Consider the following 18658-nt stretch of genomic DNA (forward strand, 5'->3'; position numbering starts at 1 on the left):
CAATCGTATTGTCTAAAACAAATGTCGAATTATGTCGATATGCCTTTATTTGCTCAAACATATACAAAATATAGGGATACATTGTACTATCATAATACACGCATATATTGTCTTTATTCAAGGGGACTGATTAGTAAACAGCAATGCAGCGATAATACAAAATAAATAATATAACAATATAAACCATACTTCGGCAGACATCATGTTCACGTCTCTTCTCATCTCTAATCTTCGCATGTGGTCCTGTCTGGGACATAGATCGCCAACAAGCTTCCTCCAGGCGTCTCGATTGAGAGCTGTCTTCTCTGTTCCCTCAAGCTGCAACCATGCGTTGTTTATCTGCTTAGCATCTGCATCCAGGTCGCGGCGCCAGGTATTTCTATGCCGCCTTCTCTTCATTTGCCTCGGGGGCTCCAGGTGAGAGATTGCCTTGTCGTATTGGATGCAGGCTTGCAAAGGGTCGGGCGTATCTATCGCCAACGTCTCTGAATAATTTCTTCTTTAACGGGCTTCTGCTTTGTTCTTTTCCATATCTCTTTGTTGGAGATCTTGTCTGATCACGAGGATCATCCTGAGGCAGGTAGTTTATGAAAACCTTATTTTATGTACGGTGGTGTCAGTGGTTTTACAGGTCACTGCTCCATAGAGAATTGGCTTAACGGTGGTATTAAAGAGCCTACCCTTGGTGTTGATGCCAATTGCGCTGGAAACCCTGATGTTCTTCAGCTGATGGAAGGCAGCTCGTGCTTTACTGATGCGGTGAAGTCTACATCCGTTGCCGAGAATGCTGCCGAAATAGATGAAGCTGTCCACATCCTTCAGCGCCCGCCTTGGACTGTGATTGGTGTGTTGCTGGATGCGTTTGTATTGAAAATCTTGCTTTCCCCTCTGTCGATGGTGAGGCCCAGTCTAGCTGAGTTGTTCGCTACCATGTTTGTCTTTTCCTTCATCTGTTGTTGGGTTTGGGAAGAGCCAGATCATCGGCACAGTTGATGTCGTTCAACTATTTCCAGAGTGTCCACCGGATTATGTTCCGTTTCTAATCCGCCGAGGTCTTCATGGCCCAGCCTATGGCCAGAAGGAACAGGAATGGTGATAGTATGCAACCTTGCCTCACCCCCGTTTTCGCTTCGAAGGCGTCGCTGAGCTGTCTGCCGTGAACGATTCTGCTGGTCATCCCTCCATGACACTTCCTGATGATGTTGATGATCTTTCTTCGCACTCCGTACTGTCTCAGTAGTCTCCAGAGGGACACCCGGTCAACACTGTAGGATGCATTTTCATAGTTGTTATAGTTGACATACAGGGGCAAATTCCAAACTCAAGGATTGTTCCAGAATGATGCGTAGGGTTGTGTTCTCATTCGTGTAAGATCTCTCTGTTCAAAAGCCGGATAGTTGGTTACGGAGATGCGTATCTCTGCGTCTTTCATACGGTTCAGCTGGATACGATTGAACACCTTTCATGGGATAGACGATAGCGTGATTCGGCGGAAGTGGGAGCATGAACTGCGATCACCTATTTCGGGAAGCTTGATGAGGTATCCCTCTTTCCTCTCTGTTTAGCATTTTGTCTACTTCCGAAATCTTCTTGAAGAGCGGTAGAGTAGCTCCACATTGGTCTTGGCGAAAGCCTTAAGTCGTTCTACCTGTATGCTGTCAGGTTCTGTAGATTTACCATTCTTCATTTGCTTGATAGCGTTGCTGATCTCTTCCTTCGTGGGAGTGCAGCTCTTGGTTGCCAGACCGCATGTAGCTGGAGGAATCGCCGACTGATTCGCAGGAGCTGGCCTGTTGAGTAGCTCCTGGAAGTACTCAATCCACCTATTATTTTGCCCTTCGTCATCTGTTATCATTCATCCATTTGTTGTCTCTCACTGGCCTCTCTGGCTTGGCAAACTTTCCTGCTCATCTCTTAATGATAGATGATAAGTGATTAGTTCTTTCTTGATATGCTGATTGTCTGTCTGTGCTGCAAGCGTCTTTTCGTTGTTCCGCTTGTCTGCTCTAATACTTCGCTTGACGCTTCTATTCGCTGTAGTGAACTCCTCTTGTGATTTTAATTTTGCGGCTCTTGTTCTGCTGTTGTTGATACCTGCCTTATTTTCTCATCTTTATTCATATTTCAAATGCATTTCTGTTGATAACCATTGTTTGTGGGTGTAAGACTTCGAGCCCAGTACTTCTTGGCATGTAGGGGTCACTGGTACGTTCACTGTCTGCCACTTCTGCTTAATCGTCTCTTCGTCAAGAAGCTCTTCTATGACATTGAAGGAGAGAGTGACCTTGAATTCTTATTGCTTCGTGGTGTCTTTCAGAGTAGAAGTGATGTAACGCTGGGGATTGCTGGGTTCCCAAGTCACTCTTTTTAAATTTCAGTTTCGATCGAGCGACAAGGATATTATGGTCCGAAGCCACGTCTGTACCTCGTTTGACACGTACGTCCTGAAGAGAGCGACGAAACTTCCTCGCGATGCACAGGTGGTCGATCTGTTTCTCCGTTGACAGGGCTGGTGACACCCCAGTTGATTGTGTATCCGTCTGTGATTGAAAACACTTCCTCCGATGATAAAGTTACTTGTAGCGCAAAGGTCGGAAAAATCTCCCACCGTTGTTGTTCATCTCGCTGAGCCTTTGGTGTCCCATGATCTTCTAATATCCTCGGTTGTCACTGTTGATCCTGGCATGAAAGTTACCGAATATAATGATCCCAATTGACAAAATGTTCGATTTCTTTTTATGTTATGTGTCCTATATAACTGCACACATAACCGGCGGCTAGCTCAGTTTGTAGAACGTTTGTAGATCGCTGGACGGCAAATTCATTTATCGCGGGTTCGATCACCCGTCTGACCACATAACTTGTGTGGGTATTGGTCATACAAATCATTTCTGCGGCCATTCTACCCCTACCTTAGATAAAGGCAGGGAGTGTATCAGTTACTGGGCTACACGTTTACACTTAATACTGACAAACCAGCTTATGATATGAAATCAAAACAAACACTTTGTACATTACCCCAAAGCTAAAACAATTACCATCATGTTATTTTAAGACAATTCAAGAACGTCCAGTGAGTGGAAAGGCCTCTTCTTAAAAACAACAACAAAAAGCAAACAAAACAAAACTAAGAATGTATCGTTAATCGCAGCAAAGTTCAGGCAAGATTTGTGCTGTGAAGCTGGGTTGCGACGATGATGTTGTTTGTATATACAGCTAGCTTGTTTGAAAGTTGGACGAATATGTAAAATATGATTTACATATTGTCTGTCTTAGTTAATTTCTTTCTTACGGCATTCCATGTGCTACTAAACATTTTTTTGCAAAATACTTGACCGAATCGTAATAACATGCCAGTTTAGTCTTATGTGTATGAGAATGTAGAACAGAAAGCTAAATTGATGAAATCGTCGCGATCAAGGGAGGTTATCCAGTTATGGGCCAACTACTTTGTTTTAAGTGTTATCTTTCTTTTATACCTCATACAATTAACGTATTTCTATCTCGGTATTCATCAATAGTTACTCCTATCATGCTGTATTTTGGTATGATGTTAAGTGTCTATTCCTTATATATGTGTGATTAAGCGTAGAAATTTTAAGATATATACCTGTCATAATATAGTCAACGTTTTCATGTTCAAAAGAAACGCATTAAACTACGGTTTTCTCTTTTCATTAATTTCATTAAATTGCGCAAAATATATAAAGGCTATTGAAGATACTCACACATACTCACAAATCCTCTTCTGAACGTAAGCCATTCATAGCCTCTTGATTCAGCTCTAAATTTTCTTTTATTGTTGTGTACTGGGTTGGTGCTAGCCCAATGCTTATATGTGCTGTATACTGATATTTAATATCTTGTGTGTTCCAAAACTTGTCTAAATTTTTCTCGAATGATATAACAGTTTTACAGTTATGATGAATATATAGGGAATTCCACATATCAACTACTGTTTTTGAAGGTTTTTATCAAAGTTCCAGCCGATATCTTTCTTTGTATGTGATATTTATTATTAATTGACGGATTTAGATAGTTTAACTCTCATAACTGTTCGTTTAACTAATACGCATAAATCAAATAAATAATAAAAAGTAAGTTGAATATCAGAGCATTAACCATTTATCTTGAAATTTGTTTGACCTGATCGTGAAAACATTTTGTAATAATAAGTCAATAAATATTGGACAACAATTGCCTTAAAAGCAAAGCGTAGTTATGTTTTTATTGCAACACACTTCATCTTTATATTTATAAGATGTTAGTGTTTTGTAACCGTATATACTGTGTGGTAGTTGAAAACGGGCTTGTCTGGAGTTCCTTCCCCTTTCACTACGTAACAGGGTCTGGTCTGGTGCCCAGCTTCTATTGTAAACAAAGGGGCAGGTAATCCAGACTAAACAGGGTCAGGCAAATACCAATAATGGCGGCAGCCAGTGGACGGTTTAAGGTAATTTTGATTCTTTGAATCACATTATCATTTCTATATATTGAAAAAAATGAAGACAGTCTTATATAACAAATACATAAGTGTCTTCCATTTGTTGTGATCTGCCCGATTTCATGCAGAAAATTCTATAAGAATACCTAGCCATATTTCGGATGAAACAAACAATTCGGATAATCCAATGTTTATAATGTCTGGAAGTTTATTTGCTTAAACTAAAGTTATTATTTAAATATTAAAGGAATAATTAATGCAAGCGTTTCCTGCAAATGACTTTTTACGTGTATTTTAGAGCACTTTAACAGAGTTTATAATATTTTAGTGTGTTTCTGACCACTGACTGACACCAGTCATGGGTGCACACAAATATTGTTGCTTTAACATAAAATATTTAATCCACATGTAACGGAAAAATGGCCAGAAACATGAAAATATGCCGTCTTTGTGATACGCCTGTGTGGGAGTTATATGATATATGGTTTACCGTTATTTTTTTCAGCTCCTATAACATAGTTATTGCCTAAAAGAAACACCTGAAAAACAGCACGAACGAATTGCATCTTTCTTTTCAGGTGACCATTCATACCCACCTGTGACAGCTAACACACCAGAAAAGAAACGAAAGCGTGATTTTTCCTCACCCACAGGAAAAACCCCTACACAGCCTTTAAAGGCTAAATTGGTGAAGGCGAGTTTAATTTAATAAATACAATATTGCATTCATATTATCATTGAGACACCCTTGATGCTTGCTTTGAAATTGATAGATCAGGGCTCGCGCTGTCGTTCGCCATTTGAGCCATTTGCGAAAATATTGAGAATTTGGCTCAAGAAAATTCTGATTTGCGAAAATGCTACAATCTCGCAAATCTTCATTGAAATTATCTGCCATTTAAATCCAGACTGGTTTTCTATAGTTTTCTCTTTGTTTCATTAAAAGTGTTTGAAAATTGAACAATAAACGAAAACCGTTCTGCACCAGAACATGAGACATCGCTTGACCTTAATGTTATTGAAGCGCACGTGGTAGCTGGCCAATCAACATTGAGTTCGCTCACATCATATTGGGTCAATCATGCGTAGATCTACACTTGGAATACACAGTTGATATTGTCGTCTGCCTACAATTTATCGGCTGATGGCAAACGTCGTATTTAAAGATAAACAAATGACAAGAGCAACAATAAATAATTTCTCAGCTGATCACTTTAGGCCTGTCTACCGACTATCGATCTGATTTAAAGGATGATCATTAAATAATTAGTTCTATGTTGATGATGTTACACCTTTCTGACGATTATCGACGTTATCGTTTGAAATAAAAGGTGATAATTAAGTTGTTTTACCCACAAGCTATGCTATTGTAAAGAAAAATGTCAACCAAATGGTATATTTTATAACGTATTTGCTAGGCTACCAATTTTCATTTTCTGCAATCAAACGATATGCAAATTTTATTTCAAGTGCAGAACGCGTACAATTTTTCGGACTGTCATTTTTGGATACATTATTTTTAGCTGATTTAAATTTATTTTCGGAGCTCTTTATAGAAGAAATAGAATGCCGAATACACATGCGGTAATACAGACGATGTGGTTTATATTATTTCGAATTGTATTCACTTGAACTTGCAATTGGAAAGACTATAACAAATAACAATTTGTAAGTCTCTGGGTGGGGTGGGGGGCTTTGCCCTTTATTCCTGTTGGGTTCCTGGTTCTAAGACCCCCGGCCTAATTTTCAGGATTTCAAATTTGGGACAACTTACTCCACTGTTAAGTGTACATGTACAAATTTACTTATGTTTGTACTTTGAAAAGTACCATAATAATTATTTCTATATTGAAAACTGCATGTTATATTATATGTGATATGCCCTTGTTGTCATAAACAGAAATATGAACATGTTGATAGTATATATTATTATTTCAAAACCACTTCGCGCGCCGAGAATATGGTTGGCTCAAAGAAATTTTGGGCCAGCGCTAGCCCTGTAGATGACACAGTGTCTTATCCTTTTCATGGTTTTAAAAGCTGTTCTGAGCTTATATTCAAATGTTATTGTAACCTTGTACCTATGTCCACCCAAATTTATTCCAGTTAAAAGAGCAAGATGAGAATTAATAATATTTACACTATAATTTAAATTCTCAATCTACTATACAATAATTGTCAAACATGTGCCAATTTGTCTGTATGCTTATGTAGGAAGACAAAACACGCAGGAACCTGGGCTGGACATCCGAGGAGAAGGCGTTTCTCATCAAACATGTTGAAGAAACACCAAGAGACCCCGGAACATCTCTAGTGGAGTATTGGAATCAGTTTGCTGAAAAGATCAATGCTGCTTTCCCAGACAGTTCTAGGAAAAGTGTGTAATAGTGTTAATCAAAATTTTTTAATTATTCCAGTCAAACTGTCTCAGTGGTCGAGTGATTACAGTTGTTGACTGCTAATCATTGTTTTTTCATTGATGGATGGGTTACGGGTTCCAGCCCTGCTGCGACCGTACTCTTTACGGGAGACAGTAGGGCAGTTGCCGTCGGAAGTTGGTATCTTGTATTGGTTTCCACCAAGGAACAATGGTTAGGTGTACTTCCCACTTGTATAATTGAAAAAATGTTCAAAACAAGAACAAACATACAAATCGTCCAGTCACATGTTCACAACTGTGTTTGCTCACCATATGAATTCCTACAAACCACAAATTACATTTAAGACATTTTCAGAGAGAAGACTTAATGTATAGCAAAGCCAGTATAATAACATTCATGAATAGATGAAACTACAGGATATATATATTATACTTGTAGGTACTGTCAAGTTAGGATAATAATTATATGGTGACACTCAAGAAAAGTCCACTACCCATGGGTAAATCCGTTATCCTCTTTAATGGCTCGTGGGTTGATAAACTTTTATTTCATGCTTGCTTTAATACATTTTCATGCAGTAACTGTAATACTTTTCACTATTACATTATCCAGTACTTGCAGTATACATTGTATTTATGTTTATAGGGAATTCCTGCAAGAGTGTGGCACAGCGCCTCCTTATAGCTCCATATATATGTACTACAAGTCCTCTGGAAAATGCCACTAACCTGAACAATCTTACAGCAGATGTTGCCACACAAACAGATTTCATAGCTGGGTATGTTATACAGATTTATACGAATTCTATTAAAAAAAATGTATCATGTTATTTGTAACATATTTGGTGGATTAGCATATCCCTGTTGGGTGCTAAACATAAAAATTCAAAGTTTCAAAATTAATGATAAATTCATGCAGTTAATATTACAGCATAACATATACTGTTGAGCAAGTAACCAGTTTGTACTGGCATTTTATCATAATGGAAAGACAAGATGGTTGTGGTTTATTATATTTGACATGTTTCAACATGAATAATTGGTTGTTCAAATGTTGGGGGATCCTGTTGACCTTAGTTATTGTGTTTGCATGCCATGTAACATATTTGGTATTGAAAATCAAATTTTGTTACTAATAAGGTTTATCACAGAATCATGCATTGAAAATAAATGGTTTGTTTTCCTTCTTGTCAAAGTCATAAAAACCTACTATTTATTTTCATTCACAGGCCTGACCAAACAGAGGATGACTGGATTTTTCTTGAACCAAAAAGAAAATTACAGGTTGGGTTAAACATTTTCAGCAAATATACGAGACAATTCAAGCGAAAACATGTCTTATGGCCTTTGTGACCAGTGTAGGCCCAACCCAGTCCCCATACAATAGACCATTCGCCAGACGATAGATACTCACTCCTGTCATTCTTGTCGGAGCCAATTTTAACAAAAGGCTCTATTGAAATTACTTTTACACGCTTATATTTGTCAGAGATAACTGTCCTCTTTGATTGGACAATTGCAAATACTGATTGACACTGGAGATCTATAAATTGGGCATACACTGGTCTCTTGATAAACTTAGTCTATAAGTGAAAGGCAAACAGTGTAGGCCCTGATCGCAGAGATATTTAAAAATGTCAAAGTTTTTGCACGACGGAGATGACGACAACAGGGCTATGACAATATATCAGTGTTCTTCGGACAGCCTTGCTTAATTTATATTGAAAATGAATTAATATGATTGAAAATGAATTACTATGATTTATTTTCTATAGGAGGGTGCTAGTAGGTCAGCAGAGTTGATTCCCCAGACAGCTTTGAAAAGATTGAGACAGAATGCCCCGCTTTCAAGAACAGAGAAAGCGTGTCTTATCGACCTGATATGTAAGTACAAATAACAAGCTTTCAAAGATCTATGCAGTTTCAAAGCCTTGGGCAGACTGCAATACAAGTGAACTTGACAAGCATCAGTATTTTGCTTTTGGATTTAAAAAGGCCATACTACCCACAAACTGATATGAATCTAACAGTTAGTGTCAATAGCTTGGCTTGCAGGAGAATTTACAGGAATTTTTTTAAAGGTAACCTTAACATGTCATTGTTATTCTGAAGCTTAGAAAATAAGCAATGTACTTAGTTTGTTTGAAGTTTAAAGCCGCCTTCAACAATCTTTCAGTTATATCATGGCATCTGGTTACCTAACATTTTTCCTGGATTTCTAAACAGTACACGCCAACTCCTTGCTAGTAGCTGGCAACTACCCCACTTGATACAGAGGTGGGTAACATAAATCACCACAAGGAGTAGAACCTGTCTGGGCTCTGGCAAAATATACAAAAAAAAGAAAGTAGAATTGCAAGTAATAAGTTTTTTTCCTATACTTTTTTCAGATAATGCTACACCACAGCAGATGGCCAGAACAATGATGGGTATAACTTCACTTGGAGAAGAACTGAGAAATATAGTGTTATTTGATCTTGAGATGGAGGCACAAGAGTGTGCAAACAAGGGAAGTGCACTGTACTTGAAACACTTTGACAACTTAATCAAATTTAGATGGGAAAACATCATAAACGAAATGGTCAAAAAACAAAGTTTCCTTTCTCAGGTGCTTCTTGCCATCACTTTACCTAGAAATAAGATAGGTGACAGTAAAAGGACCCGAGACCTCGTCCCAGTGTTGGGGACAGCGTATGCGATCCTGATGAAACAGAGATACTCTGCTCTGTCTGGTGTACAGAAGATGATCTCAGTAGCATTAGCAAATGAACAAACACACCAGAAGGTAAAGTTCATGTTTAGTTACACTAGTTTCATGTTTGTTTCTGCCCTGTTAATTTCCTTTTGTTTATATTTGTATGAGTACTGTTAGCTTCGATGTCTTGTCTGATTATTTATTATTAAAACTTAAAGGTTTAGGAAAGTAAACAGTATATATTACATGCTTGAGGAAAGTTAATTGTCCTAATCAGGATTATTTTTTTAACAACATTGAAGCTTAATTGTAAGGATTTAGGCCAATAATGTAGTAAGCTAGAAAATTCAAAAGTGAAATTAATAGGATTTGTTAAGTTTACAATGCACTAAATCAATTCACACGTATATTTGTGATTACCTCATGATTTTTTACAAGTATACATTAATATGAATATAAATTATAGACCACTGTATAATCTGTTATGGGCATTATTCATTAAAGATATTTTTAAACTTGTGACATTTAAAGAAGGCGCCGTTTTGAATATCAAAGATTTTATTTATGCCCCCCTTCGCAATCTCCACGCAGAGTTGTCGTTCCTTGCTCTCACATACAACTCTGCGAAAGGCTCAGCCCTCCATTTTGTCTATAAAATAGATAAAAACGAACAAACGCATTCAACGTATATTTGATTGGATATTTAAGATCGCATGCATTAAATTAAGAAATATGACTTTTAAATGTACGATTAATCGTGCAAAAACTTGCGAGTTTTAATGCAACTCTTTGGAACTAATTTATTGCCCATTTACGCAGATGGAATCATTCCACGCACTTCACAAATGTAAACAATTGAACATATTTTTTTTGAATGACGTTAGGAATTGCTTCGACGTGTGTATGTATGTTGGTTTCTTAACATAAAAAAAACATATCAATTTTATAATAATGAATTAAGACTGATATACGATATCATGGTATGAGATGGTTTTCTTTAATGCAGTGAATGCAATGTAATTGTCGTGCAAGAGCTTGTTGAGTATTCTGTAACCTCATTGATGAACGCTTGGAATGATCATGACATAAATGAGACGATTCATAACAATAGTCCGTTCTGAGCCCAACACAGAGGTGAATGTAATGTAACCGTCCTGCAAGAGATTGCCCCCTTCGAAGAAGAGGGGGTATATTGTTTTGCACATGTCGGTCGGTCAATCCGTCCACCAGATGGTTTCCAGATGATAACTCAAGAATGCTTAGGCCTAGGATCATGAAACTTCATAGGTACATTGATCATGACTGGCAGATGACCCCTATTGATTTTCAGGTCACTAGGTCAAAGGTCAAGGTCACAGTGACAAAAAACGTATTCACACAATGGCTGCCACTGCAACTGACAGCCCATATGAGGGCATGCATGTTTTACAAACAGCCCTTGTTTCTGTACATTTTACCAGTAAACAATAAAGGAACTTTTACATTGGTATCAGGCAATTTCTAATTTTTGTTAGCTCTACTGGCCATAGGCCAGAAGAGCTTATGGGATGGCATGGTTTCTGTCTGTCTGTCTGTGTTGCGTTAGACTTTTTCTTGTTTATCCAATAAAGTCCACATTTTTCATCCGATTCTTTTCAAACTTGTTCAGTGTGTTGATATTAATGAGGACTTAAACCCTAATGAAAATGGGTTACATCAGAGTAAAAAGTTCAGAAAAAATCTCCCCTTGAATTTGAGAAAATTGTGAAATAAGGCTTGTTTACGCAATAAAGTCCACAGTTTTCATCCAATCATTTCCCGACTTGCACAGTGTCTTTATCTGAATGATGAGTCAAACCCTATTGAAAATGAGCAATATCGGAGTTATAAGTCCAGAATTATCTCCCCTTGAATTTGAGAAAAAAATGAAAATCTTTAACATTTTGCTATAACTTTTGCAATATTGAAGATAGCAACTTCATATTTGGCATGCATGTGTATCTCAAGGAGCTGCACATTTTGAGTGGTGAAAGGTCAAGGTCATCCTTCAAGGTCAAAGGTCAAAAAAAAAATAATCAAAGCATAAGGGTTATAGTGTTTCCGACAAACACATGTCTTGTTTGTTTACATATAAAGTTCTATCCTTTTGAAACTTCAACGGATGTTTTATATCATCAAGGGCCAGAACCCCATTGAGAGTGAAGAAAATTTGTCCAACTTATTGTTGAAAAGGAGCCATTTGAAGTTTAAATTTTACGTTTCTTGTTAATGCAATGAATTTCCCATTTTGGGTCTGTTTGTTTAAAACTTACTCAGATTGTTCATACTATCAAGGGCTTGAGCCCTATTGATTCCAGCTAGAAGAGCGATTTAGGCCCTTATGGGCCTCTTGTTTTGTATTTGGGTTCCGATGAATGTACAAATTGTTTAATTACCCATATGTATCTGCTAGGAATGGCCAGTTTGGGAAATAATGGAATTAAGAAAATATGAAATAATTTTAGTATTTAAAAAAAGTTTTTTTTACAAAATTAAAAGCGCACATAATTTAATAAAACCACAGTAGCTCTGTTTTGGCATGTTAGCATTTTGTTCAGTTTATTTATATAGTTTATTGAAAGCTCGTTTCTGTTAAAGTTTCTAGTTTTGATATTTATTGTTTGTGTTAATGTTTCCAAATGTTGTGTTACAGATTTCACTGTTCACTGTCTGTGAAAGATGGATAGAATCTTCGTCATCTGGAATTCAATAGGGTAATGTCAATATGAAAAAGCTAGAAGCAGTCAGTTGTATCACTTTTATTGTGCAAAAACTGGCCTTGTTGCAATTTTTATGTCCCCCACTATAGTAGTGGGGGACATATTGTTTTTGCCCTGTCTGTCTGTCTGTTGGTCTGTCTGTTGGTCTGTTTGCGCCAACTTTAACATTTTGCAATAACTTTTGCTATATTGAAGATAACAACTTCATATTTGGCATGCATGTGTATCTCATGAAGCTGCATATTTTGAGTGGTGAAAGGTCAAGGTCATCCTTCAAGGTCAGAGGTCAAATATATGTGGCCAAAATCGCTCATTTTATGAATACTTTTGCAATATTTAAGATAGCAACTTGATATTTGGCATGCATGTGTATCTCATGAAGCTGCATATTTTGAGCGGTGAAAGGGTAAGGTCAAGGTCATCCTTCAAGGTCAGAGGTCAAATATAGGTGGCCCAAATCGCTTATTTTATAAATACTTTTGCAATATTGAAGATAGCAACTTGATATTTGGCATGCATGTGCATCTCATGGAGCTGCACATTTTGAGTGGTGAAAGGTCAAGGTCAAGGTCATCCTTCAAGGTCATAGGTCAAATATATGTGGCCCAAATCGCTTATTTTATGAATACTTTTGCAATATTGAAGATAGCAACTTGATATTTGGCATGCATGTGTATCTCATGGAGCTGCACATTTTGAATGGTGAAAGGTCAAGGTCAAGGTCATCCTTCACAAGGTCAAGGTCATCCTACAAGGTCAAACATAATATAGGGGGACATTGTGTTTCACAAACACATCTTGTTTTACACTTATATTGGTGAAATAACTTAAAAAATAATAGCTTCTGTCATCAAGTTATAGCGTAATGACATGAATATTTATACTGAAATCAATTACTGTATAGCGGGTATTTTTAACCGGGGGGGGGGGGTAAATTTTGCCTATTTTATCAACACAGAAAATAATGAAATATTTGCGCCAAAATTAGACACCACCAATATGTCCTAAAAGAAAAATCGCCAAATTTTGGCACCACAGAAATAACCCGCTTTACAGTACTGTCAAACATTGATTTTGCAAATAAAGCATAAACATTTGGTCTGACCAAATATAGTTTTGTAAGTCTGAAAAAAAGTTTGTTGAATGAAATATTTCATGTACTAAGCTGTAAACATTTGTAAAATGTTCACATGTAATCTGCTGGATTCTTCAGGTCTATGATCAACTCCAACCATTGGGGATCACACTATGCCACCAGAGTATGCTGGACACGATGACCTCAATATCTGGGACATTCAATTCTAAATTGATAGACAGTTTGAAATCAGGAAAACGCTTTCGTATAGTGGGGGACAACATAAACTTCAAGATGGGTGTTTTACAAGAGCGTAAAAGTGTGGGGAAAGTAGGTCATATTCAACACTGGTTTGGATCTGCAGCTATTGTCCAAAACGTCAACTTCCAGGCTATGGATAATGATATTCCACAGTGTGATCTCCGCCTTTTGCCTACAGAAACATTAATCATATGTGAGGAAGAATTGCAGGAAATTTCAAATAAGTTCTCCGTTCTTTCTTCAAGAGTTCTCGTGGAATTTTTCCCATGGCTGAAGCCCTCCACTGCTTGTGTGAATGAAGCTATTGCTGTTGTCCCACAGGATCTGAAAAAAAAGAACACCATCATACCATTTCCAATTATGCATAAAAATGAACAAAAATATGCTGATGTTGTTGACATTTTAGATTCTTACCAGCAAACCTGTGAAACTGTTCATTTAGAGTCTGGTCAAGTTCTTGAACCAGTACATGTAGTGGGAGACCAGCTCACGAGAGAACGTTTTTCTGGGGAAAAAAGGTTGCGGGCAGCTGCTCTGACAGAAAAGGAAAGGCTTAAAGCTCTTAATCCTATAACTTTTGAGCTGTTTCATCTGCAGATGGCAGTGTTAACAATGTTTTATCAAATTTTGTATGATGAAACTCACACAGACATTTTCACCCTTCATAGCCAGAAAGTGCGCCTATTACGGAAAGAAGCTAATGGACTTGATGTGAAAAACCACTTTGACAGCTGTAAAGAACTAGCCATTTCTGTCATTAAAGCTTTTTTAGTTCAAGCCACTTTAGAACATTACAACTTGCAAAACACAAATTCTTATCTCGAGAACATTCCTAATTTTGAGCAAATGCAAGATGACGAGAAAAAAGAATGGATGATTTCTTTTATTACACCCATAGTTAATGAGATCATGTCAGTGAGCCAGAAGGTTGTTAATGGTACATTTGTTGAGGAAGCAAATCCAGATATGGTCAACAAATACAGTATGGTCTTGGTAGAGCTTGGACTGGTATTTCTAGAGCTATGTGACATTGTCAAGTCTCCAAATAGAGAAAGATTGATAACATGTTTGAAATACCTTATGCTGATATTGAAGGGCCACAACTCAAAGTCAAAATATGCCCTTGAAATTTTAAGATTTTTGTGTCAACAGTATGCACTTTTAAGTAAAAAGCAGTCCCATGCTGCTGTGTATGGTCTGTTTGTCAATACTGGCAAAACTATAATACCAGCTGATCTCCAAATGGAACACTTGGTTCGTATTACTAAAACACATATACGTGCAATGTGTTCTAATGTTACTGACCAATCTTTGATTAAAAGAAGTAGTGCATTCTTTGGAATCAATGAGATTAGCGAAGCTTTTGAGAAGAGTCATCAGTAATTAAGCGAGCACAAAAGCACAAAAAGATTTCATCAGTTGAAGATGAAAACAAGATCATTAGTGATTTGAAAAATGTAAAACTGTTTACAAAATTCCCCGGAAGGCTGACTGAGTCTTTGAATAAACAAACAAAGAACCCAATCTCCAAGCTGTCAATGGTAGACTTACACAAGTGGATACAAAAGTACCCAACAAATTTTTTCTTAGAGGTCTAAAGTAGCTGGTTTGCAAAAGTGAAAATTACACTTATCTGGAAATGCTCATTTGACACAGTTTAATATGCAATTAATGCTCAGTTGTAAGAATTGTTTTCTGTCCAAACGCTAAATATTTACATAAATGTTGGTAAATTTTGACAATGAATCATGTTTTCAACAAATCTTTATTGCCACCAGTAGTTATTTTATAATGATATGCTTTTAGTGAAGCAAAAACATTTAGGTATTTTGATGGTGATTATCATCTCTAATTCCACAAGATATTGTTGTCTGTTTCATGGAGCTTTTTAACCAGATTTTTTAAGAAAGTGGTTATTATATTGGGGAATGGCAGCCGTGCTTTGTTTAAAGTGAAATAAGTGCTTAGCAGTAAGAAAAAATTTCAAACGTATTTAGATCAAACTTTGTATGCATGTTTGCAGCCACAATGGAAACCCATTTCTCAAGGGCAAGTACCATAAAATTGTGCTTGTCATAGTTATGCCCCTTTTTTTAAATACAATGTCCATTGTTGTTTAACCTTTTCATTCAGATCCATCCCTCAAAAACATCAAAGATATTTACTTATAACTTGGTATGCTATTGTTAAATGTTTTAGGCTAAAGCCATTTAGCAATAAAATTACCTCAAATTGAAAGCTGAGAAAATTCCCATTCCAAACTCATATCAGGCTTACCGGTACATATATTGCAGCATATGGTAGGTTTGTCAAACTTGTGAAAGCCGAAGTACTCATTTACATGTACAAGTTCTCTCTTGCACTTTTCATTATTTTTATGCCCCCCTTCGAAGAAGAGGGGGTATATTGCTTTGCTCATGTCGGTCGGTCTGTCCGTTCACCAGGTGGTTGTCAGACGATAACTCAAGAACGCTTGTGCCTAGGATCATGAAACTTCATAGGTACATTGATCATGACTAGCAGATGACCCCTATTGATTTTGAGGTCACTAGGTCAAAGGTCAAGGTCACGGTGACTCGAAATAGTAAAATGGTTTTTTGAATGATAATTTTAGAATGCATACGCAGCCAACAGGTCACACTCTGAACAATATTACTGAAGCAACTGGTCTGTCATCCTAAATCTATAATTATCAGTCCAATGAAACATCATCCTTTTAGTAAAATACAGTGGATCAGTAAAAATATTATCAGAATATGAGATTGTTTGTATATTTTGTATATTAAATATTGTGTTTATGTTTAATTTTGTTGATTAATATAAATATAAGCAGGACAGGGGAGGTAATACACTACAGGGGAAACAAATGCAATAAGTTTAAATTTATTGTTACAGATTTGCCTCCCTTGTAATATATTTAAATTTTACCAAATGTAAGGCTAACTGCATTTTTGTAATGCATACTACTACTACTACTACTTCTACTACTACTTCTACTGCTACTACTGCTGCTGCTGCTGCTGCTGCTGCTGCTACTACTACTACTACTACTACTACTTCTACTACTACTACTACTACTACTACTACTACTACTACTACTACTACTACTACTACTACTACTACTACTTCTACTGCTACTACTACTACTACTACTACTACTACTACTACTACTCTACTACTACTACTACTACTACTACTACTACTACTACTACTACTACTACTACTACTACTACTACTACTACTTCTACTGCTACTACTTCTACTACTACTACTACTACTACTCTACTACTACTACTACTACTACTACTACTACTACTACTACTTCTACTACTGCTCTACTACTACTACTACAACTACTACTACTACTACTACTACTACTACTACTACTTCTACTTCTACTACTACTACTACTACTACTACTACTACTACTACTACTACTACTACTACTACTACTATTTCTTTTGCCACCACCACCACCACCTACTACTACTACTACTCTATTACTACTACTACTACTGCTACTACTACTACTACTACTACTCTACTACTACTACTACTACTACTACTACTACTACTACTACTACTACTACTACTACTTCTACTACTACTACTACAACTACTACTACTTCTACTACTACTCTACTACTACTACTACTACTACTGCTACTTCTACTACTACTACTACTACTACTACTACTACTTCTACTACTACTACTACTACTACTACTACTACTACTACTACTACTACTACTACTACTACTACTACTATTTTTTCTGCTACCACCACCACCACTACCATCACCACCACCACCACCACCACCATTCACAGAGACAAAAAACGTATTTAGTGACAAAAAACGTATTCACACAATGGCTGCTACTACAACTTATAGCCCATATAGGGGGGCATGCATGTTTTACAAACAGCCCTTGTTACAATACTCTTTCATATTAGTCTGCATTTGTTTAAAAGCAAGGTCGTTTCCATTGTAGTACATGATAGCCAGGGCTTGGGAATCTGCTCTTCCAGCTCTTCCAATCTCTTGAACGTAGGCTGAAATGTTTGTTAGCATTTAACAATTTATCATTCATTGCATGTGAAAAATAAGGCCATCTGAAAGAATATGTGTCAGTGTGGTTCAAGTAACATATGAATGAAAATTGAATATGTATGTAAGGATTATTGTTTTTTATTTCAAGTCCATAAGTAATGATACTTGAAAATGTTTAAAGCTGTCTACAATTGTTTTTTTAATTTTAGGACATTGTTTGCTTATTTACTGTGGGGAGTGTTTTAGTATTTCCAAACTATGTGACAGGAATCCATTTAAATTTCTGTTGTTTTTTTCTGAAATTAACTAAAATACTGTTGTAACATGATTTTGTTTTTTAAATTCAATAAACAGATGTAAGGTAGAACTAGGCAGGAAAAAAAATGGCTAGGTAGGGTTACCAGAACCACATTTATTTTTGGCATAATACTCGTTATCATTATTTTGATGGCAAGTTACTGTATTTCCTTTGTTAAGAGTTGTCTGTCGTCTGTCAGCTATTGGATTATTTATTTTGGACAAAATAGTAAGAAAATCTTGTGTACGCAAAACAGTACACATTTTTGCTCCTTGTCAGAGTACTTCTCATTAAAATATCTCGATCAAGTTTAGATATTGGTCAGTTGCCATCAAAAACTGGGTAAATTAGACACTTGACATATTGTCATATGATATTGTCAGTCGTGTGCTTCTATAAAATATCTTGCCTGGATATGTATTTACATGTATTACAAAAATACAAATAATACATAATATTGAACCTCAAGATTGTATGTTTTTCTATTAATTCATTAAGATGAATTATACAGACTTCAATTTTTTGCGGTAACAGTCATAAGTGATTGCATGGTACTTTTTTAAATAAGATAAAAAGTCAAAACAGTAAAGATTGTTTTATGGCAAAAACTGTAACAGTGTAAATGATTGAAAATCTTACTTTCTAGTGTTGAAGGTGGCTCTGCATGTATCACACGCTGAACATGTCTTAAATCTGCCCCATACCTAGTGCCACA

The 18658-nt window shown here is 36.6% G+C and overlaps 1 protein-coding gene across 1 annotated transcript; it reads left to right on the top strand.

Moving 5' to 3' along the window:
- Positions 1 to 4261: 4261 nt before the first annotated feature.
- LOC127869786 (uncharacterized) lies at positions 4262 to 13608 on the top strand. Its single transcript, XM_052412446.1, has 9 exons — positions 4262 to 4373; positions 5023 to 5142; positions 6663 to 6821; positions 7471 to 7603; positions 8054 to 8108; positions 8600 to 8708; positions 9215 to 9609; positions 12191 to 12251; positions 13471 to 13608. Exons 1-8 carry the CDS (start codon positions 4262 to 4264, stop codon positions 12248 to 12250), a joined length of 1143 nt encoding a protein of 380 aa, XP_052268406.1. The 3' UTR covers position 12251; positions 13471 to 13608.
- The last annotated feature ends 5050 nt before the right edge of the window (positions 13609 to 18658 follow it).

The sequence above is a fragment of the Dreissena polymorpha genome, chromosome 2, assembly GCF_020536995.1.
Source record: "Dreissena polymorpha isolate Duluth1 chromosome 2, UMN_Dpol_1.0, whole genome shotgun sequence".
Lineage (NCBI taxonomy): Eukaryota > Metazoa > Mollusca > Bivalvia > Myida > Dreissenidae > Dreissena > Dreissena polymorpha.

Excerpts from the sequence above, each read along its gene's own strand:
- LOC127869786 (XM_052412446.1), top strand. The coding sequence starts at position 4,262 with ATGTTAGTGTTTTGTAACCGTATATACTGTGTGGTAGTTGAAAACGGG. Across the intron at positions 8,709-9,214 it reads GTGTCTTATCGACCTGATAT|ATAATGCTACACCACAGCAG; the intron begins GTAAGTACAAAT and ends TACTTTTTTCAG. Across the intron at positions 9,610-12,190 it reads ATGAACAAACACACCAGAAG|ATTTCACTGTTCACTGTCTG; the intron begins GTAAAGTTCATG and ends GTTGTGTTACAG.